Source organism: Pygocentrus nattereri, chromosome 29, assembly GCF_015220715.1.
Source record: "Pygocentrus nattereri isolate fPygNat1 chromosome 29, fPygNat1.pri, whole genome shotgun sequence".
In the NCBI taxonomy this organism is placed as follows: domain Eukaryota; kingdom Metazoa; phylum Chordata; class Actinopteri; order Characiformes; family Serrasalmidae; genus Pygocentrus; species Pygocentrus nattereri.
This window is the reverse complement of record NC_051239.1, coordinates 18,398,509-18,421,566: the sequence shown is the minus strand read 5'-3', so window position 1 is coordinate 18,421,566 and position 23,058 is coordinate 18,398,509. Positions and strand designations below refer to the sequence as shown.

General features: G+C 38.8%; 1 protein-coding gene across 4 annotated transcripts in view; it reads right to left on the bottom strand.

Annotated features, from left to right (window-relative positions):
- Positions 1 to 5,451: 5,451 nt before the first annotated feature.
- The window catches only part of cfap74 (cilia and flagella associated protein 74), a 115,585-nt gene continuing 97,978 nt past the window's right edge, over positions 5,452 to 23,058 (bottom strand). For 3 of the 4 annotated variants that reach the window (XM_037535979.1, XM_037535980.1, XM_037535981.1), the window contains exons 33-39: positions 21,059 to 21,214; positions 20,579 to 20,708; positions 17,201 to 17,355; positions 15,457 to 15,595; positions 13,764 to 13,891; positions 9,600 to 9,734; positions 5,452 to 6,397 (exon numbers count right to left, since the gene is read on the bottom strand). In XM_037535979.1, coding sequence (XP_037391876.1) covers positions 6,287 to 6,397; positions 9,600 to 9,734; positions 13,764 to 13,891; positions 15,457 to 15,595; positions 17,201 to 17,355; positions 20,579 to 20,708; positions 21,059 to 21,214 — 954 coding nt within the window. In that variant the 3' untranslated portion in view covers positions 5,452 to 6,286. Of the gene's footprint in view, positions 6,398 to 9,599; positions 9,735 to 13,763; positions 13,892 to 15,456; positions 15,596 to 17,200; positions 17,356 to 20,578; positions 20,709 to 21,058; positions 21,215 to 23,058 lie in introns of those variants that run through there. The other variant, XR_005129898.1, reaches the window with a different exon arrangement.

Below are 23,058 nucleotides of genomic sequence, written 5' to 3'. Positions count from 1 at the left end.
ACATCATTCTTTCCCAACAGAAAACTTTTCTGGGATGTTTGCATGAATGCCCATGCAGTGGAAAAGTAAACTACACAATGCGACACTAACATTATGGTGTTAAGTTAATAAAAGTGAATTTAAAGCCCCAACCAGATATTTTTTAGCACTGTAACAACAACAACGTGCTTAAAACAACAACTTGACCACGACAGCTTGTAACTATGTAAATCTGTCATGCAGTCAGAGTTAATTCTGTTTTGCAAGCCTAAAATCCAACTTTCATTACCCAACTCTTCTAAGATTGAGATATTATGTGTGGCTTTTGGATTTTTAACCACTGAATGTTGAAAAAAGGAGTCGTCTCATCCTCCTATTTTCAGAATATCCACTCAACACTTGCTTGAACAACAGTTCTGTTTTTCAGTGAACGTGAAGTGAGTTTGATTAGGCTACTTCAACAAATAACGTCACAACAGACTGGCTGGGTAGTGACTGAGTATAAATATATATTAGATTTTGAATGGAGTATCATCTGCTTGCTGAGACAACTCTACTAGAAATGTTTTTAAAACTGTTTTTAACAAACCTTCTTCAACTTTGCCTTGCCTTCCTCTTGGGGGAATCCCCACGCTATCCTCAGGCCTGTTCCATTTCTTTATGAGCAGAAGTAAAGATAAGATGAGCCCTCTGGGCAGCAGAAGTTGCCCAGAAATCACTGCGACCTGACAGATTTCTCTTTTAAAACCAGCAAACAAATAGTGGAGAAGGCTGCTCATAAGCTTATAGTCTTTACCAATAAAATACTATAAAGTGCAAACTATAAGGCTCTGTTTTCTATGTCCAGAATGGGTTTTAGATAGCAAACTACACACTTCAAAAAAAGATGGTTCTTTAAGGGTTCTTTAGTAAAGGCAGTGATTCCGTTCAGAACAATGAGTTTTATTTAGAACAGTTTTGTGCCTAAGTGGTGAAATTGGTCCTCAGAATGATGGGGAATGTGTTGTATATTGTTCTTTATAAAACCTTGTCGAACATGGTTCTATATAAGACCAAAAAGGGTTCTGCTGTCCATACCATGTCAAGCTTTTGACAACAGAAGAACTCTTTTTGGTTTTATATAGAAACATATACATCACATTCTCTATCCATCCGAATTTAGAGCCGTTTGTCTCTGTGTTTGCACACTGTGGAATTAGACCTCTGCGTTTAACTCATCCGTGCAGTGAAACACCCACATGCATGCACACTAGTGAGCACACACACTAGGGGGCAGTGAGCACGCTTACCCGGAGCAGTGGGCAGCCCTATCCACGGCACCCGGGGAGCAATTGGGGGTTAGGTGTCTTGCTCAAAGGCACTTCAGTCATGGACTGTCAGTCGAGGGGCTCGAACCGGCAACCTTCCGGTCACAGGGCTGGTTCCCTTACCTCCAGCCCACTTCACCATTTAAGCATGAAAATTGTTCTAAATAGAACTCAGGGCTCTGAATAGACCCACTGTCCTGTAGAACCCTTGAAGAACTATCTTCAAAAAAATTCTGCTTTACAAAGTTTGCATGGCTAGCTGATTAGCTCAGTCTAGCTGAGGGTGAGTGAGTTCAGTTCTGAGAGAACCTGGACTTGTACTACAGCTTACTATAGTGCTGGAATCCAACCCTTGCTGTATTCATTGTGGTTTTCATCCTAAACAGAATAAAATGCGCAAACAGAATGGACCTTGTTTTCACACTTGTCACGAATGCTTTAGTCCGCACCCAAGACGATTCTGGGCTCATTTGGTGGAGGGGCTTATCGCTGGGTTTAAATTCCATCTAAAGCATGGATCGATTTCGCAATTTCATAGGCCACTTTGCGGCACGCAGGTTAGCAAAATGGAAGGTTGTAGTCTCAACTGCTTTCTGCTTTTTATTCATTTCTTTGGATACAAACACTCAAACGTCAAAGAACAGTGCTTTATAGATACATGGCAATCCTTTTCCCATCATTACGAAACTTAAAAAGGGAAATGACTTTTTAAACACTGTGTCCACTCACTGTCCACTCTATAGACACACTTACCTCATGGGTCAATTTTGTAGCTGTACATTTACAGACAAAAGCTCACCTGTTGCTGCGCAGTTTGTGTTGGTCAGCCTCTCCTCTAGTTCATCATTGGTGGTCACTTTCTGGTCACAGGACGCTGCTGGCTGAATATTTTGGGTCGATGACTATTCTCAGTCTAGCAGTGACACTCAGTTGTTTAAAAATTCCAGCAACTTTGCTGCATGATCCACTCACTGCCAGGTCAGTGTCAGTGCTGAGAATGATCCACCAAATAATACCTGCTCTGGGGTGGTCCTGGGTAAAGCTGAGTGGGGTGGAGCATTTGGGGGTGGGGGATTGGGTAGTGCGTGTGGCATAGCTTTGTGTAATATGGCACTAAAAAACCCTTCTGAAACATGGATCAAGTAGCAGAGGCAGCCTCCTGGCAGCCAACTCAGTTCAAACAAAGAGGTGCGCAGGGGCACATGCTCCCTGCTTCGGTCTCTCGTGTCTCGCATGTGCTCCTCGGCGGTGGGCACCCTACTCCTAACCACAGCACCGGCATGGTGAAGCAAAGGGACAAAAGAGTTCTGTGTCCTCCTGCTGAGCAAGGGGAACTCCTCACAGCTCACCGTGTCAAGTCTGGGGCGACTGAAGTAGCAGTGGCGATCTTCTGAGCCGCCTTCCACCTTCTCCATCATCCATTATGGTGACAATCCTGGTGAGGGTGCTGCTCATAACCTCGACTCTCTACCAGCTTTGCTTGTCACATCTCCAAGCTCTAGCCTTTCTTTCCTGAGGTCGGGCATAGCTCCAGCCACGAAGAAATCTAGACTGAGTCTGCATGCATCCCAGCTGTGATCACGACCACTTGCAGTTACACTTGCAGAGTCCAGCTTCCAAGCACAATAGGCAAATTTGCACTGGGCCCTTCTCATCAGGCTCCAGCTGAACTCAACTGCCAAACTTCACTACACTGTCCTCTGCAAGGCTCTTCGTAGCTCACCTTTAGATTTGATGAAGCACTGCTAGGTGACACTATCCCACTTCTGATACCACTGTGGTGTCAGCATAGAGGAAGACACAAGGAATGTTATGCTTACAGGTAAGTGCTCTTTTACTGAACAGTCAGCAAAGGTAAACTGCCAGCCCAGCCCAGAATAGGAGGAAGGTCACTTCTAGCTATATAACTCCTCTCTGAGGCAGACATAAAACCACAGTAACTACCCTACAGACCAACACAATAACACAGTAAACATAAACACACATCTGTAACTAATGAATGGCAACAAACAACAATGCTGTTTAACTGGCATGTGGTATGCCAGTGCAAATTTGCATACCACACCCTTAAAGCTCCTTCTAAAACACAGAGCAAGTCACAAAATGCCACGTTATGCAGACTTCAACATAATGGTGCTGCTATTATAAATTCGTTTCTGTTGTTTTGCGCTTCAGCCTGTTAAGTGTTTTCCCTTTGGTCAAGAGGGGGTACTGTTAACCTAACAGTGAGTCAGCCTGGGTGTATTATTTTCCACCTATATTCCCACCTCATCCACAAATCCTGGTCAATTATGCCGCAGCAGGGGGTACTACTATCCAATCCCATCCCAAACCGTGAGGACTGTCAGAATAAAGGTGGCGAAAAAATCCCTTATAGATTGGAGTTTTGAATGGCTTCATTGTAATCTATAAACATATATAGCTCTGGATTTTAAAAGTAACAAACAATGCCATTTATTTTTGTATCATCTTCTCTTGTTTATTTAAATTAGATAAGCTAGATAGACACAGTATAAAGGCCATTATCTTTGCATGGTATATACAAATAATCAAACACATTCTTAGAGTGTGCTCTGTATTGTCCTGGTCAACAATATTGTATTGTCCTGGTCAATCAAATAAAAGCAGTTAAATGAACCCTCCTCTTCCCTGAATTAATCTTCCCAGCTGTAAATGTATGATGTGCTGAGTGGGCGCTCTCAGTCTCCCCCTGCTGTCAATTTGGAACATAACATTTAAAAACGCTTAAAAAGCACTGACGGTGCAACATTCCTCTGAAACATAAAACACAATTGGCCTGGGACCCCTTGCAGAGGAAACTTCAGAGAAAGCTTCGTGATTTCTGGAAACTAAGAAATACTGTCTGGAATGTTTAGTTCATTTTTATTGAAAAGATCATCATGCTTGGTGCATTTAAGCTCTACAGACAGGGATTAAGCCTACCCATGGACTGTATTTTCCATTCAATGGAGATTCATCATTCAATGGAGATTCATCATTCAAAATGCTTAATCCCTTCCCGAGACACCAGCCCTATTAGTATTGCTGTGCTACTTATTTCATTAGTAAGTTTTCGTTGGAATAAAAAGGGCTATAAAGCAGTCCAACGGACATTGTCCAATCAGGATTCTTTTCTCTGTAGTATCTAGATAAATACAGACAAGCAAGCCCAAGTGAGGTGCTGGACCGAAGGCCTCAAAATGGAATTTTATTGTTTCTGAATTTCAACATTTAGTTGTTAATATGTAAATAAAGTAATTCAGAGTGGTTTGATGTGAAATCCTCCTTTCTATAGAAACTTATTGAGTCATAGTTTACAGCAGTGGTAATAGGAACCAGACGTCTGATTTAATGCCTCTACGATTTTTTTTAAATTGACCACTATTTTACCACTATCAGCGTTAAATATAAAAACTGTGCGGACACCCCTCCTAATTACTGAGTACGGGTGTCAGCCACACCCACTGCTGGTGGAATTCCCCTCTAAGGTCCAGTCTCTGCAGGGTTCGCAGGTTTTCTAGAGCGAAATTACATTAACTTCAATGGAATTATCCATGACAAGTGATGGGTTCCACACTTCCACAGCATACAACATTTTATTGCATTGTTATGTTATTGTATATTGTACAGAAGAGATTATTGTATTTGTATAGCTTGTCTGTATTTGTTGTATTTATTGTTCCATGTTAAATGCAGCACAGTGTCCTAGAGAAACGACATCTCATTCACATCTGTGATAAGACGAAATGACAGCAAAGCTGACATAATGACAGTTTTTGGGTGTTATCTTTGACGTGAGGGCTGGTAAGACACTCATGTAACATGTTTTTACTTTGTATTTTGCAGTTTTTCAGTGAATCTTTCAGTACATAAACCTAAATCTTGGTGTGCAGGTTGCAAAGCAAAAATGCAAGGGTTACTGAGGGATTTAGGGTCGTATACTCAAATAATCAAACACATTCCTACATTGTGCTCTGTATTGGTCTTCTCTTCATACCCGCCCATGTAAAGCTGGGTTAGTGTGATATGCCTGTGCTCTACTGAAAACTAAAGTGGACTGTTATGTCTCACGCAAGGCCTGTCAATCAACATGTAGTCTTGAATAGGCTGTACGCTGGGGGTTATGCACAAACAGCAATATAAAAAAAGGTTGCAGGAGAAAAAGGAAAGTATGAAACTTGTTTTAATGCAACGGGAAAAAGGTTTTACTGAAATGTATGAAACAGGTCTTTATTTTTGACAGAAGGCAACTGGTTGGGGTCTTTAAGTTCGAACTCTTTCTGTAATATTCAGGGAAATTCTGCATGTATTCTGTCAGCTGTCAGTAAAATATATTGACAGAGGAAACCCCCCAGGCTCTGTAAATGTAAACCCCCCAGGCTCTGTAAATGAGACAAATAGGATGAGGAGTCGTGTCTACTTGCCTGTGAATCATGTTGCACTGCCACAGTATATACAGTTCTGGAGCACTGGGTTGTGCTCTCAGCAGTCAGTGGGTAGGAAACACCCTGGACAGGACTCTATCACAGGGCACACACAGACATATACATTCACTCACACCCGGGGGCAATTTAGCATCTCCAGTTCACCTGACTGCATGTCTTTGGACTGGTGGGAGGAAACCGGGAGCACCCAGAGGAAACATGCAAAAGAATAGAAAGTTTAGTCTTTAAATGTTGAAATGTTTTCCTATAACAATTCATTTTTTATTGGCACAAAATCAATTCAAGCATGTAATTCCTACTAGTAAAATAAAATTGTATGCTTAATGCGTGACATAAAATTGTAGAGAACATTTACAACACTTTTATCAATAAACAGTAAAAAGAAAGTAACAAATTGAACAAATCACAGGAATTAGAACTACTTGATTATTATTATTAAGTAACAAAGAGATGTTTAATATTGACATCATAAATATAAACGCTTGAAGTCTAAAATCATGGCATTTACAGAAGAATGAAAAGTTTTTCAAAAAAATTCGTCAAAGGTTTCAGGTCCTATGCAGAGTGAGCGTTGTGGGATATGCAGGCCATGAGAGTGACGCTATACACCTCAGTCTCGTCTCCTTTCAAAGTCAAGGGAACACGCACCTGAACAACTTCACTGGGCTGGAAAACAACGTAAAAACACACAAAACCAATTACTAAAAAAACTGAAAAACAAAGACAGGCGTATGATCTGTTGTCTAGAGGCCACAAAAACACAGGATTTCAATGAATCCAGTTCAAATCACCAAGATACAGTGATGGCTTTTTCCCTTTCGTTGATTCAAAGATTCAAAATTTAAAGGTCTCTCCTTTTTTTGCATGAAAATAAAAAGCAACAGATGCTGTCAGGTCCATGAATATATAAACGCTGACAAAGTTATTGCTATTTTAGCTATTTATCACATCATATTGGAGTTGAAATAAAATAATGAATATGCACACTTTCAGCTTTAATTTGAAGGCATTTACCCCCGAACTGAGTGAACGGTGCAGGAATTACAACCATTTCCATACACAACCTATTTTTAGCAGGACAAAAGTTATTATTACATGGACAGCTGTGTGTTATTCCTGAATTATTTTACTTACAAGTAAGTAGATAAAAAAAGTCTGGAGCTGATGTCAGGTGTGGTGTTTGCATTAGGAATCTTTTGAAATTAACGATCAATATTAAGTCCAAAGTAAGCTGAAGCAAGCCAGGCTGAAAAGTCAGATATAGCAAAAATGTAGGTGTGTGTAAATCAACTACTCGGTACATTCTGAAAAAGAAAGAATGCACTGGTGAGCTCAGAAACTCCACAAGGCCCGAAAGACCACGGAAAATAGAATTATTCCCTTGGTGAAGAAAAAAAACCCTTCACAACAGTCAAGAACACCCCGCAGAGGGTTGGCATGTATGTGTCAAAATCAACAATCTACAGAGGAATTCACAGAGTAAAGACAGACGTTATAAAGCACCAATAAGTATGAAAAACAGAATGACCAGTTTAGAGTTTGCCAAAAAAAACTCGAAAAAGTTGTGTGCAGTTCTGAAATCATCTTACAGACATTATCTAAAATACTTTAGAACTCAGTGGATGACACTTCACGCTGCAGATGGACGATGATTCAAAGCCTACTGAGGAAGCAACCCAGGACTTATTTTAAAGCAAAGAAGTGGAGAGTTCTGTAATGACCAAGTCAATCATCTGACCTCAATCCAATTGAGCTTGCATTTCACAAAACCAAGCAGAAACTGGAGACAGCTGCAGTAAAGGCCTGGCGGAGCATCACCAGGGAAGAAACCCAGCATCTGGTGACGTCTATGGTTTCCAGATATCAGGCACTTATTGACTACAAAGGATTTGCAACTAAGTATTAAAAATTACAATTTAGTTCATGATTTTATTAGTTTGTCCAATTACTTTTGAGCCTGTAAAAAATGCGTGTGTGTGTGTGTGTGTATAGGTGTATGTGTGTGTGTGTGTGTGTGTGGAGGGGTGGTTACTACAGCGTTCAGCTGGTGTGAAATGCCCTCACATTAAAAAAGTTGAAAGTCTGCAACTTGGAGCTCATTATTTCGTTTCAACTCCAATATACAGCAAAATAACACTAACATTTCCAAATATTTATGGACCTGAGTGCATGACACCATTATAGTGCAGTACCTGCGATCCTCAGTCATTAGCATCTGCCGCTGTGTGGTCAAAGTTAGCACTAGTTGCTCTGACTTTTCAGAAACTTGCATATGATTCTGGGTCAAATATTGATGCAAATATAATATTTAGACCATCTGAAACTTTTATAACAGCACAGCACTGATACAGTGGGCTTCACATCACTACTGTCTTACTGATAAAATACAATGAGCTGCCATTTTATCAGGTACACGTACCATCTATATGCAATTTATGTTTACAGATATTGACTGTAGTCCATTTTGCTCAATATAGCAGCCCTGATTTACACACCCAACCACTACAGGACCACCACTAAGTAGATATTATGTGGTGTTATTTGACTGGAATGGCAGTGGCCTGTTGGTGGGTGTTGGGCTGGTATGAGTGAATGAGAAATGGATGAAGGGAAAGCTCACACGTTTGACCTAAATTTCACTGTTGGCTGTCATGGCTCAATAAATTATTATAATGTGTTATGTAATGCTGTTGGTAAACCAGACACTTTTTTGATTACTGGAGCTTTATTTATTAAGTGATTTTCTACATCAGTGAATTTCCTCGAGAGGCTTAAAATGGGGGTTAATGGGGCATGAGTGCAATCCGTTAAATTGCCTAAATATGCTCAAACTGGCACGACGTCTTTCGATTTCTTACATTACATTCATTTAACTTTTTAAGAACCTTTCTGAGCATCACTGTAAGCTTTTTAGGGAGACTCTGTGTTACTGTATACATCTAAATAAAGCCTCAGTCACCGAAATATGTGTGTGGCGTCACTGATGGCATGTCATTACACTGACAAGCACGCAAAACAATGTTCAGAGCATATGTTGTGTCTGTCATATGTTTCAAATAAAAAAAGTTGTAAGGGTGCATCCACAGGGAAGGACAATCTATACCAGTGGTCACCAACCCTAGTCCTGCGCTCTTAAAAACAGAGACGCCAAAAGGGATATTTGTGTGGCACATTAGAGGGACCATCTCTGGTTCCCTAAAGAACCTTTTAGTGATTGGAATGTGTGAGTGTAAAAACCTTGTAAGTCTAAAGAACCTCCACATAATAAAGGTTTAACAAAGACTTGGTGTCTAACCTTTACATTACGTGAAGATTCTTTAAACCTTTAAAAGGATCTTGACACTCCCAAATCTTATCGGTTCTTCAGGGAACCAAAAATGGTTCATCAGACAAAAAACCTTTGGCAGCATCTTTTTCTGAGATGGAAAACTCTTTAGAAGTCCTTGACTGGCATAGTCCTTGACTGGGGGAATGCATTGTTAATTGCAGCCTGGAACTTAACAAGAAAGTACACTACAATCATTATTATTATAGGTCAAATTTATGAGAACAACTACATGGAATGCAATTGTAACCTTGACCAAATTCATTATGGATATAATAAAGCTTCCCTGATTAAATAATTACTTATTATATGTGTATTGTGTATTGCATTGTATTTGCACTCCTCTATTGACGTTTTCCTGAATATCTTCATTCACACTCTTTTTTCCATCTTAATACTACACGTTATTTCTGTGTTTAGTCACCTGACTGCTTCAGAATCATGAGCTGACAAATCCGATAAATCCAAAAGTCAGTGCCTACCCACTCTGATTAAAAATGCTGGACAAATAAGGCCTGGAGGTTTTTCATTCCTGCGACTCACAGTGTGTCCAGCAGGGGGCGTCCAAGTGACAGTGATGGTGCGCCTGTGTCCCGCATCCACACTTCCTTTGGTAGGGTCCACACTAAAGCCATGCTGCTGCAAAGCAGCCACGTCCTCCCAGAGGAACTCCACATTCTGACCGAGGGGAGAGGAAACAGACGAAGGAGAGGAGTGCAGAGAGTTATTAGCTATGTTAGCGCATGCTGTGGCATTCTTTATAATGACTTTTGCAGCGTTCAGAATTAGTTTTGAGTACTGAGCATGCTGCCGTATACACTTTAACACAAGCTGCCCACCTACCTTGTGTCTTAGCACTGCTTTATAAACACTATTTATCGTTAGACATGACAGTAAACTTCAGCTTACCTTAAAGTCAGTATAAGTCTGTCTGTTAGTTTAGAAAGTTTTGAGAAATGAACACAAATAAGCCATTCCAGATGATTGACAGCGTCTGTTTGAGTGGAGTACGCCTCCGTAACACCTGACATAGGGCTTAAAGGACTCTAATTTACTGCCACCGCCATTCTCACTGCAAGTTTGTTCTGAGGAATTCGTTTTTCCTTCACCTGACAGAAGTAGCTTTTAGAGATGATTTTCATTGGCTAAGAGCATTAATATCAGTTATTGTTTTGCACGAGGTTAGTTACCATATGGGTGTGTGTTATTTAGCAATTTTTTAATTTGCTTTTTCTTTTACAGGCATTTTCTTTTGTGAGCGGTCGTATTTTCTAACAGGCTGGGTTGAGCAAGCACATGATTAGTGGGCTAACCAATCAGCTTTCTTATAACTTAGAAATCAAGCATAAAAATGATCTTATAAAAAATCACAATCACAAATAATGTATCATTATCAATATATCAAACAATATATCATCATCAATATATCAAACAATATATCATCATCAATATATCAATATATATCAAACAATATATCATCTATATATCAAACAATATATCATCAATATATCAAACAATGTATCATCATCATCAATATATCAATATATATCAAACTATATATATTCATCATCAATATATATCAAACAATATATCAATATATATCAAACAATATATCATCATCAATATATCAAACAATATATCATCATCAATATATCAATATATATCAAACAATATATCATCAATATATCAATATATATCAAACAATATATCATCATCAATATATCATCATCAATATATCAAACAATGTATCATCATCATCAATATATCAATATATATCAAACTATATATATTCATCATCAATATATATCAAACAATATATCATCATCAATATATCAAACAATATATCATCGTCAATATATCATACAATATATCATCAATATTTCAAACAATACATCATTTACGGCATTTTGCTGACACTCTTATCCAGAGTGAATTACAATTTCATCATCAATATATCAATATATATCAAACAATATATCATCATTTTCACACAGAATAGGTTATCATTAATAAAATAAAAAACTATATATATATGCAAGGGAAGCTCAGCTTCCCCTAAAATGTCAAAAATTTAATGGTCAAATATGTGCAGTTGGTGATTGGAGGATCAGTCGAAAGGCTGAATCCCGTTTTGATTGACAGCTATTTTGAGCTATTAATGTCGAAAGACAAACTGCAACCCATTTCTGGGTGTTTGCTCAGAGAAATTATCTCAGGGATCATGTCTTGTCTGGTCAAAACTGGGTTTTGGGGATCTGTGTAACTAAGGCCGTTTTCCTGAAAAGGAACGGAGGGCAGAATCTATGGATAAATACATTGACATGATTTTATGATGTAAGCTGACATTGAGCTTCCCCTCTTTGAAAGACCAGCAGCCACTGATACACACATATATATATATATATATATATATAGAGAGAGAGAGAGAGAACTACAATTTCAACAAATTGTTTACATGTAGTGAACGTAAAGTAACTTTGCACTGTAGTAGATGTGAATCTGATGAAAAAGTTGTGTCGTCCAAAAGCTGCACCATCCCAAAAAAAGTTTGCCCAAAAAAAAAAGAATGCCCAAAAGATTCTAATGTGCCCAAGTACACGCTCTTTACTGGTCTGCTCAAACCGTTCCCTTAGGTATTAACCCTCTCATGACCAGTAAATACATGTCACCTTAGCACTGTAAAGTGAGGAAAATGAGTTTGTTGCCCTGAGGCAACATCATGCAATAGACGCTTAACTCGTAGTGGAAATTTTGACACAATACAAAAGACAACTATAATTTTTAAATGTTGTTAAAAAAATCTAAAGAAAAAAATAAAAATGTGACCCATTGTGGCACATTTTAAAGAGCTAATATACCATGGCATGTCAATGTGTCAAAGCCAGAAGGTACATATATTAGTTTACCTTAGTGACACCTGAACCTGATTAAGACAGTGTTAGTTTACCTTACCCATCCGCCAAAGAAACTTGTTTTTTGAAAATACTGGGCCAGTCCAGTTTGTGTTATAAATGAATTAAGATTAAAGATATTTACAGGATTTACTGTACTGCCACTTGTCCACAGCTAACATGTTTCCCTTAAGCTTAAAGCAATGTGTCAGTTATGCAGACAAATTGTCCCACTTTACCTTAAAAAACCTAACTGTGCACCAGGTTCTACCTCAGACTAAAAACTATATTCAGCACAGTCTGAATGCATAAACAGTGAGGAGGCTTGTGGTGTAATAAAGACCATACAAATACATAAAGATATGAATATATGGACCATTCCTCTGTATTAGATCAGACTGCAGTCTTACAGTAAAACTATTAAACAAACAGTTCAGTATTCAGACCTTTCCAAAGATTATGTTATGATCTATTTAGGTTCAAGGCATTGATTGAGACAATAAGCTAAATATCAGTGGTAGACAGTAACTCAGTAAATGTAATTAGTTTCTGTACTTTAGTATTTTTGGTGTATCTGTACTGAAGTTTCTGGGCGACTTTTCACTTTCACTCCACTACATTTCAGAGTCTAATATCCGACTTTTTCCTCCTACATTTTGAGAAATCTGTTGTTCCTTTTGGTTTCTGTGTGTATAAAAACGTAACATGTCAAAACGAAAGAAGCGCAAAGCCAGAGCACCAATCAGGGCCCAGCGGTCACTTTGTTTAGAGCTGGTTTTGACCTGTTGGTCATACCGACCCAGTGCAGCACGCGGTTCAACGTCAGCGCAGCAGCGTAAAACTTTGGGAGAGTCTGTTCAACATAAATGATGAACTAACCTAACTTTGTGTAAATAGAGCTCAATATAGAAATATGTCCACATATGCAGTCGAGACTGACGCGGCTTTTTTCTGAATTTCTACAAACACCATTTCATTTTATAGTAAATGAGTTTGGGCTGGTTTATGTTTATGAACAGACGCCTACAGATCAACATAGTAAAGGAGCTCATCTGTGATCCTGAGTTCAAAGCCAGTTTTTATTCAACTTAAACTCGTAAGTTGCATTAAGTTCATTAAGGTTTTAGTACTTTTACTTTATACTTAAGTACATTTGAAGGCAAATACTTTACTACTTTTACTCAAGTGGAGGTCTAAAGGGAGGAACTTCTACTTTTACTGGAGTAATAATTATTTTATCTTGGTTATCTCTACTTTAACTCCAGTACATAATTTGTGTACTTCGCCCACCTCTGCTAAATATATACAACATCATCCTTTATAGGGTGCTTTCTATTGGGAAGAGTCCCGAACAACTAAATTTTACAGTGCATAATATGTTCTATGTACTATATACCACTACAGTGTTTTAAAGTGAAGTTGAAAGATTTAGCTTTATCATGTGTTGAACTTTTTGAATAAAAATGTATTTCACATGGTGAGCAGTTAGATCACACTGTTTAGAAGTAAATGTGTCCCAGAGTCTGAAAACCAGTGTGCAAGCGTAAGAATTGTCACTACCAAAACGCAGGTTTTCTGCAGCTGAGAACTTTTTTTGTGTTTTAATGAAAAATATTGTGATTATGTTTTATGTACACCTGTTCAAGGCATAAGGTTACTTAAGGCAAAAGTCCAAGTCAGCTAAAATTCCAAAATGTGTTTTCAACTTTGACCCTATTTGGTGGAATTTTCCACACAGCTTTTGTGAGGGTCTGGTGAATCTATGTTAAAGTGTCCCATACATTGTATGGAGTGTGTAGTTTTTTTTGGTTGTTACCTTCTTGGGGACTGGCTGTGCAGTACGAATGCAGCCCACCTCTAACTCCCGCGTTGCCGCCATCACCCTACCCTCACCACACACACTTTTCAAAGTCAACAACACTGGGGTGGGTGGCTTCTCAGCCCCTGTATGAGACAGCAAGAGAGGCATAGTATACATTCAGACTTGAAAAAATACGCTTACAAAAAACTTCCCGCAAAATAATCACATTGTGTGTTTACTTTGAAAGGAAAGATTATAGTTATAAAGGTTAAAAAAGAGAAAAAGCCCTATTGCTAATATATACAGCACTAGATGGGAGAGAAATTGCAGTACTGCAGCAACACTCAGGTGACTAGATGACACTAAACTACTCAACTGTGCGTTTTATCAGCCTGACAGGACTGGGCAATGACAACATGAGCCTTTCAGAGGTAGGTATACAGTGCTCCCCACAGGTTTGAGGGAAAGTCAGTGGGTTTTTGAATATATGGAAATCTCAACATAGTACTTGCTGACTTAATCAAATATTCGAACAAAGCATAAAATATGTAGTTAGACATCATGGGAAATCCCAGAGAGGCGTACTGAGGAATTTGGATAAACAAAACCTTCGTTTAAAAAGGTTTAGGTTGTGGAGATGACCACAGGGTGAAAGAGATACTGTGTGCTATGTTTATTAATAACAATGTGAAATATTTTCTAATTAGAATTTATTCACATTGGACAAAATGGAAATGGGATATGATTAAAATGGGGCGAAAGTGTACTTGGGTGACCTTCACCTCCCATGGGAAACACAATCAGCTGAAAAAAATCAAGGCATCACATTTACAAATTATTTTTAAGTCCTTCTTGGTTCTCGTGTTTTTCTTTTTTTGAAAACTGGACTCCTGCTGTCTACACATCACAGAAAACAAAGGACTGTGGTTGGTTATTTTGGCTGTCAGTGTTTAGGTAGGTGTTTCTTAGCTATAAAACACCCTAGACTCTCTGACAATAGGTAATCTCTGGTTTGTGAGACTTGTTACCAAGCAACCATTGACATACATTAATATCCAGAGTTAGACTTTTTTTACTGAAGGATTCACTGAACTGGAAACTGCATGTTGATCCTGCAGAAATTGTGCGTTGCATGCATGACATTCTGAAATATTTCCTAAAATATTCCGTTGGGATACTTGAATGATTTTTTTTTTTAAATGCTGGGATTTTGCAAAAGAAAAACAATCCTAACACTATTGAATGATGGAGAAAGTTCTATCTTCAAAAGATGCTTAATTAGTTAAGACATTTCCTACAGGTTTAAATGGTTAAGATGTAAACATCGTCATTCAGTTAAAGCCCTATGTCATTAAAACACAGTTGGGGTTTTTCCCAAGTTAGGTACTGGGGAATTCTGAGAGGTGAAGATGGTTCTGTAATATTTCCTGTCCAATCTGAAGTTAATATATGATGAAGGAGCTGATAATGAACTTGAGAAAGGTTATTCTGTAATAGCTGGTCATCTAAGTAAGATACTAACTGAAATGGTCATGATTACTGACAAGGTAGGACTTCAGATTAAGGATGTTTCTGTAATGCAACCTCAAAAGTATGGAAGTAGTGAATGAAATTCTGAGGTATGAACATATAGATAAACGTATATATATAATATATACAAACATAATGGTATATGACACAGATGTTGAGAAAGAGAGAAGAGCACTACCTGTGCGCTCTGTTTGTGCCGTGCTGTATATGTGGTTGGGGATGAGCGATTCACAGCACACGTCTAACGTGTCCCCACCACACACAAACATGGTGTGACACCGTGCTGCACCCCGTAACTCCACAACACACACGCTTTGCTGTGGACGGACACACACACACACACACACACACACACGCATGATAAATACATGCATGCACATAAACTCATGGATGTGGGTTAATGATTTAAATGGTCATTTAAAATAACCTTCAAGATTTAAATGGATAAAATGTATTTTTTATCTGCAAGAATATATTTAATTTATTATTATTTGTTTTATAGCTTTTATAATTGCATAAATTCACTTTTAAACAGGAACATCAATTGTATCACCCAAAAAATGTCCGATGTCACAACCACACATTAATAAAAAAGTTATTCACCACTACTGAAAATAAAACTAACGTCTTTGCTTAGAATATGGACAAACATTCACAATAAGGTGGACACTTTTAAAACGACACCTCTTGCAAAACTGCAACATTGATTTTAAGTGTTTCAAACATGAAATTGTGACAAATTATTCGATTTTATTTATTTATTTATCAAATCACTCTTTTTAAATAGTTTACTTAAGCTGTATCCACGGTTGGATGAGTGTACCCCCGATCGGTTTTGATTCTGGGAGGAATAAAATGAAGTTTATTCATTTTAATGTAAATATATTGCCTTTTTAAAAAAAAGATTTAATATGAAAATAATGGAGTTAGTCACCAAAATACATGTCATGTCATTTACCATGTGCTTATATATATATATATATATATACATACATACACACATATGTATGTACTTATATAAACATGTACATATGTGTATTTATTCAGCATGGGCAATAGGGCAATGTATTTGCATATTGCCAATAATTGACAAGTAACCAAATGATGATGCTTAGAAGGCAATACTCACCCAGGAAATTAAGAGAGGAACAATCTGCTGTTAAACGGCTTGTTAAATATGCTTGAACTCACGTTCTTCTAAGAAATGTACAGGCACGCATCCCAAAAGTCGAAAGAGAATTTGTTAAGAAGCCGCCTGTTGGTTCTCTCTGCTATGTACTGTAATTCTTGCTGTATGTAACTCACAACACTACACAGAACTGAAAACAATTGCCAACGTGCTTTGGAAGTTCAATGTGCTTCATGTGACTCACTGCAGTAAAACAACCAAGCTAACATGACTGGGTATTTCCCTAGAGCAGCTAGGTTACCTGTAGCTCTAGAGGCTACCTCTTACCTCTAGAAAAAATGTACATACAGCATTTTACGTACAGCTTAGGTGACCAAGTGGTTTAGGTTAGTTAATTATGGAAATTGTGTAAATATAATACAATTTAATACAAACATGTGGACATGCTTCGCAGATGGGTTAAATGCGGAGGTGGAATTTCCCCGGTTGTGGGATCAAAAATGTATCACTTAATCTTAACTTAATCACTTAATATACACACACACAAAATATAATTACTATTTATTTAATTATACACAATATAATCATATTAAAGTCTGACTGTGTTGATTCAGCTACATTGATTGTGGAATGTTAGAACTAATTATAATAAATTATAATGATATTCAAAGTTAAGTATTCAACGCACTGTAATTAAACTGAATCACTGTGAGGTCAGAGATTAACACCCCTAGCATTGTTGTTACAGTTTAATTTGCAATATAATTTACAGCTATCAGCAGGTCATTCTCACTTTGTTCATGAGCTGCACTCTGAGTATGTCCCGGTAATGTAGGCTTTCATGGTCAGGCTGGAAGGTCACAGTGATGTCTTGAGATTTTCCAGGGCCAATAATGCCGCCTATGGGAGACACAGTGAACACACTCTGCCCACTATAGTTCTGAGTGCCTGTGAAGATGAGAAAAAAAAAAACAGAACAAAATAAGATGATTTAATGGACACAGAACTCACAGAAGAAGAAATGACACATTTCAGAGCTTTAAAATTTGAACTCTGTATGGATTAACCAGTGGTACAAAAGTACCTCACCCTGCTCAGACTGTAAAATTAAACGCTGTAACACAAAGACTACAACTTGAGAGAATATGCACTGTCACAGAGAAACAAGAACCAATCTCAGATCATGGTTAAATTTAATGCACGATCCATAATTCTGCGTAAATTAGCCTTCCACTGGCATATTGTGATATCAGCATTAAGCTAGTGGAGGTGGGTGGGAATTAGAGAACTAAAGGCAACAACTTCATTTTATTTCAAGATGTTCTATTCACATTCTGGGAACATCAAGAACTTATTAAGAATGACACATTTTACAAATTTCTTACAACTTCATATATAATATAGTTCCCTGTACTCTAAAAATATCACACCCTATATTATTCTTTGTTTGAAGTGTTTTACTCTGTCATTTCCTCTGTGAAAGACAGCTTAAACAGTGGATGTTGATTTTGCATATTAATGACAATTGGCTGTATCAGTAGAGGGGACAAGGTAGGGGCTGTGGATCTTAACCGGAGGTAGAGAGCTCCACTATGACTGCCACAGAGCACAGTATAAACCAGAGGTGGACAACCCAAATGTTAGGAAGAGCCATTTTATCCTTTCAACAAAAATCAAACCACCTTGGGTTTAATTTTTGTTGAACCACCCCAACATTTTATGTCCACTTTACTGTCTTGGCTGTAAATATGTCTCAGTATGTCCTCGTAAGTTAAAAATATGAAACAAACAAAAACGTACTTTGCTCTGCTTTCAGCCTAAGTTCAGCTATCACGGCTTTTCTCGCATCTCCGACAGGAATCTCTTCCGCAAAAGTGAAATACTTTCCAGGTAAAATGTCTCTGAACGTTCAACTTTTTACCAGGCTGAATTCAGCTTTTCATTCAAATGTAAGAATTTGCCCATCCCACCTTAAATGGTGCAGCAGTTACATTCTGGTACCTTAGGCACAATTTAAAATGGAACAGGAAAATCTGAACAAGAAGCTGGTGAACAAGAAGCTGGTGAACAAGAAGCTGGAGAACAAGAAGCTGGTGAACAAGAAGCTGGAGAACAAGAAGCTGGAGAACAAGAAGCTGGAGAACAAGAAGCTGGTGAACAAGAAGCTGGTGAACAAGAAGCTGGAGAACAAGAAGCTGACGTGTGGTTGGTTAGTGTAGTGGTTAACACCTTTGCCTTCTACGCTGTAGACTGGGGTTCAATCCCCCACCAGGGCAAGCACCCTACACTATACCAATAAGAGTCCTTGGGCAAGACTCCTAACACCACCTTGGCCTGCCTGTGTAAAATGATCAAACTGTAAGTCGCTCTGGATAAGAGCGTCAGCCAAATGCCATAAATGTAAATGTAAATGACGAACAAGAAGCTGACGAACAAGAAGCTGACGAACAAGAAGCTGGTGAACAAGAAGCTGGAGAACAAGACGCTGGTGAACAAGACGCTGACGAACAAGAAGCTGGTGAACAAGAAGCTGGAGAACAAGAAGCTGGTGAACAAGACGCTGGAGAACAAGAAGCTGGTGAACAAGAAGCTGACGAACAAGAAGCTGGTGAACAAGAAGCTGGAGAACAAGACGCTGGAGAACAAGAAGCTGGTGAACAAGAAGCTGGAGAACAAGACGCTGGAGAACAAGACGCTGGTGAACAAGAAGCTGGTGAACAAGAAGCTGGAGAACAAGAAGCTGGAGAACAAGAAGCTGACTTCAGCTTTGTGACTTTTTAGTGTTTGACAGTTTCTCGTTGCAGACTAAACATATCATGAAACCAGCCAGACTGATTATAAACACAAATAAAACAGTTCTTTTTACAAATTGTTTAAATGTTCATCTTAAGTCTTTCTCTTTGCCTTTTCATTAGCTTCAAGCTCGGCCAAACTGTTGTCTGCGTTGTTATGATGACCAGCAGGCTGCATGGCAACCTTCAGGGTTAAAGGGTGAATTAACAGTTATAGGCTACATTAACTCCAGCGGTTAATAACATTATTGTTAACTGTGTTATTAACTGTGTTAGAATGATCAGCAGAGCTTTATTTTACTGCAGAGAAGCATTGTTTTATTTTTACCTAAAAAATGATATTCTGCTGAGGACCCCTGGTATAGACCATGCATGGTAAATGTTTTTAGCTTGTTTGAGCAAAAATACTATATACAGTCACAAAATTATAAGCATTTGCCAGCCACACATTACAATGTCCAATGCAAATAGCTTGTAATACAAATTTACCAATGCCAATTTCCATTAGCTTGGTAACATGGATGTGCCTGTTGCATTAGCATCAAGGTTACAATGAAGGTATTGCCGCAGATACTAGCCTTATACACTGTATCATTATCGGCAATAGAGAACGCCACCACCTTGAAGCAATTTCTGACACGTATGCATGTCAGTATATGGCTAAAGCAGCGACTTGTCAGTGGTGTGGGATGACAAGCAGTATTAAAAATGTTCAAGGAAGAATTTGTAATTCTAGTATTTAAGGGGAGGCAATATTAATGGTTGATATGCAGGTTGGAATTCTTCCTAAGATATTGGTTTATCAGTATGCCACAAATACAAACAGTGCAAATCACACTAATAGCAACACTTCACCTGAATGGCTGAGCCAGGCATCTTTCAGAAATCTCTCATGTACTGCTGTGTAGTCAGTTATAGTCCAAGTTAATGTTAGTCGAGGTAGTTACAGAGGAAGTAAACGTAGTGAGTGTACTGGACATATGTGACTCAGAATGGCAGCGGGTCATCTTCGGTGATGAGACCCATCTTTGTCTCGGTGGAGACGAACAACGAATCCGTGTGTGGAGCCACCGTGGTCAGCAACGAGATGAACGGTTTGCTGTCATGCGTCACGTGTCCAGTTGGCCTGGTGTCATGGTGTGGGGTGCAATTTCATACGATGCCAGACCTTTGGTCTTCGTTATAGGCACTTTGACAGCCCAACGTTATGTTAATGATGTCCTGCAACCAGTGGCCCTAGTTTGAATCGCTCTCCTGTTATTATGGAAGAATCTACAGGTCCGTTCATCATTCTAGACACAAGTAAAAATTCTTCTTCTTTTTTTACAGCATCTTATTATAATATAATAATTGTATATAGGCATCCGCTGCCTACTTACCCAAAGTTGTGTGTGGTATAGAGTGTGCTGAGAGGAATGCTGGGAGCAAGCGATTGTCGCTGTGTTTGGAAGGGCAGAGACTGTCCAACAACACACTGAACTGAACAGGCAGAGGGGAAGAGTTCTGCAGCTGCACATCAGAGAAGAAATGAGGGTGACAGATATTTACAGAAATATAAAGGGAGAGTCAGAAGTGCTATAAAAACCTCCTGGACTTCACACAATCACAATGTATTGTTTCTTCATGCATTTGTATTTATTCATTGTTCATTATTATTCATACAAAGTGCTTTGGTGAGCAGATAAGTCCTTCCTGCCCAAATGGCATTAATTGCAATACATATGGCTTCTGCACAGTTCTGTCATGTGAATGTAAAGCATTTTCTTAAGTGCAGGGTGTAAGTGGTTAAAAAGTAAAAGTCACTGGAGTTCGGTAAGATGTGTAATAATAAGGCTGCTAATAATGGGCTAAAGTCTTACTGTGAACACTTGGGTGGCACTTTCTTTCTCCAGCACATATCCGAAGTTCATAACCCCTCCCTCAAGTGAGCAGGTGACAAGGGGCGCAAGGCCCTCCCCGCACAATGTAAATTCCAGAGCCATGTTACTGCAGCTGACCTCTAGCATCTCACGGTACTGATCAAGAAAACAAACATACATTTAGTCATTATGGTGATTAACATCTCCAGGAGTTCTCTGGAATATCTATATTCTTGCCCATCTGTTCCATCCTGAAAACAAGCCATTGTTTACATCCAGCAAATTAAACTCATCACTTACTTTACATTTACTTCATTAGAAACATCGAGCTCGTATTTCTACTCACCATCCAGCATATGAGGTCCGTATAACTTACAGGTCTATGTTATACGTGTACAAAATTCATTCAACAATTGGATATTATTTGGGTGGCGGATGATTCCCAACAAAGCAGTGTGACTGATGTAATGTGAGAACGGTAGTGTTTGTGGCGCTGGAATGAGTGCATCAGGTACAGCAGCTTTCCTGGAGTTTTTAGAATCACTGCTAGGTTTAAAGTGGTCCATCTACAAATGTCCAGCCAGGAGCTGTTGTCTGGTCTGGAAATGACCACTGATGAAGGACTAGAGTAGTGGTTTCTATCCCTAGTCCTGGTCCTGGTCCCTGGCCCTGCATATTTTGGTGTTTTTTTCTCCTTTATTACCTAATTACCTAATTAACAAGTCCTTCTTGAGTTGAAACAAGAGTATTAGAAGGTGGATTCCAAAAGCTAGACTGTGGTCCAGGTGGGCTGCACTAGTAGTTTTTTTTCGCACTAGTAATTTTTCAAATTTAGTCAAGTAAAGTAGCTTACATTCTGACCGTTTTCAAGGACGTCCCTGCAGTATCCTGCCCAGTAAGTTTTGGACTTGTCTCCAGTGTCACAAGCTTTAGACCTATGTTCTGTGATGTTCTCTGAAATGCTCAACATCATCACGTCAGATGTACAAGGCTGCATAGCTGCAAGTGTAAAAAAATGAGAGGGAACTTCAACTCAAGCCACCTCGGTGGTTGATACTGACACCAAAACATACACGTCTGAACCATCTCATTTTTTTATGTGTTTAGCTCCTCCTGTTTAGTTCATGTTGTGTTTGGAAGTTCACAGAAAAACAGCATTATCCCATTTATGGTATGGATGATTGGCACTGTAGACCGCCTTATGGCCCTGTGGTCTTTCTTGGTAACACGCACATGAAGTTAGCATCTTTGCAAGTCTGGAGTCCAGAGATTTAGATTGGGCATCCTTCTCAGATCTTCTGCAATCCATAATCCTTCGCGCATGCAGCTTACCCAAAAGTTCAAGAGAAATGCCAGCAGATGAAAGTAGCTACTACACAATTTTTAAACATCCAGTAAAATGCATAGTAAAATTAACAAAATGCTATTATGTTAATTCTTCAGTCTATCCATTTAAGAGGAATTAAATACACCACATTAAATGATCTGCTGTCAGTGAGTTGAACAGGTTTTTGCTCACAAAGCATTTGATTACAAATAAATTAATGCTTTGCTTGCCAGCTTCCTATTATAAACATCAACAGTATTTTGTGGACTGATTCCTTTTCTAACATCATGGAAAAAGATCCTTTCTAGACTGTTCCAATTTGCATTATATAATGCAAACAAGGACCCTTTCTACACCTACAGAACTACTGAGGATCAATCTGGAGCTCAGCTTTTGTAATGCGCTTAGATCAGTGGTCGCTAATGCTCCTCCTGGAGATCTACCATTCTGCAGGTTTCACCGCCAACCCAGATCTAACCTCCTTATTCAGCAAATCAGTCATTTCTGAAGGCAAGAGTTAGATGGATCCCATGGGTCAAACAGAGCTGGAGCTGAAGTCTGTAGGATGGCAGATCTCCAGGAGAAAGGTTGGTGAGCACTGAGTACCACAGGGTTAGAGGATTTCATGTCTGGTCTTGAAATTCTACTTGGGTAAGACCCATTTAAGTAAAGG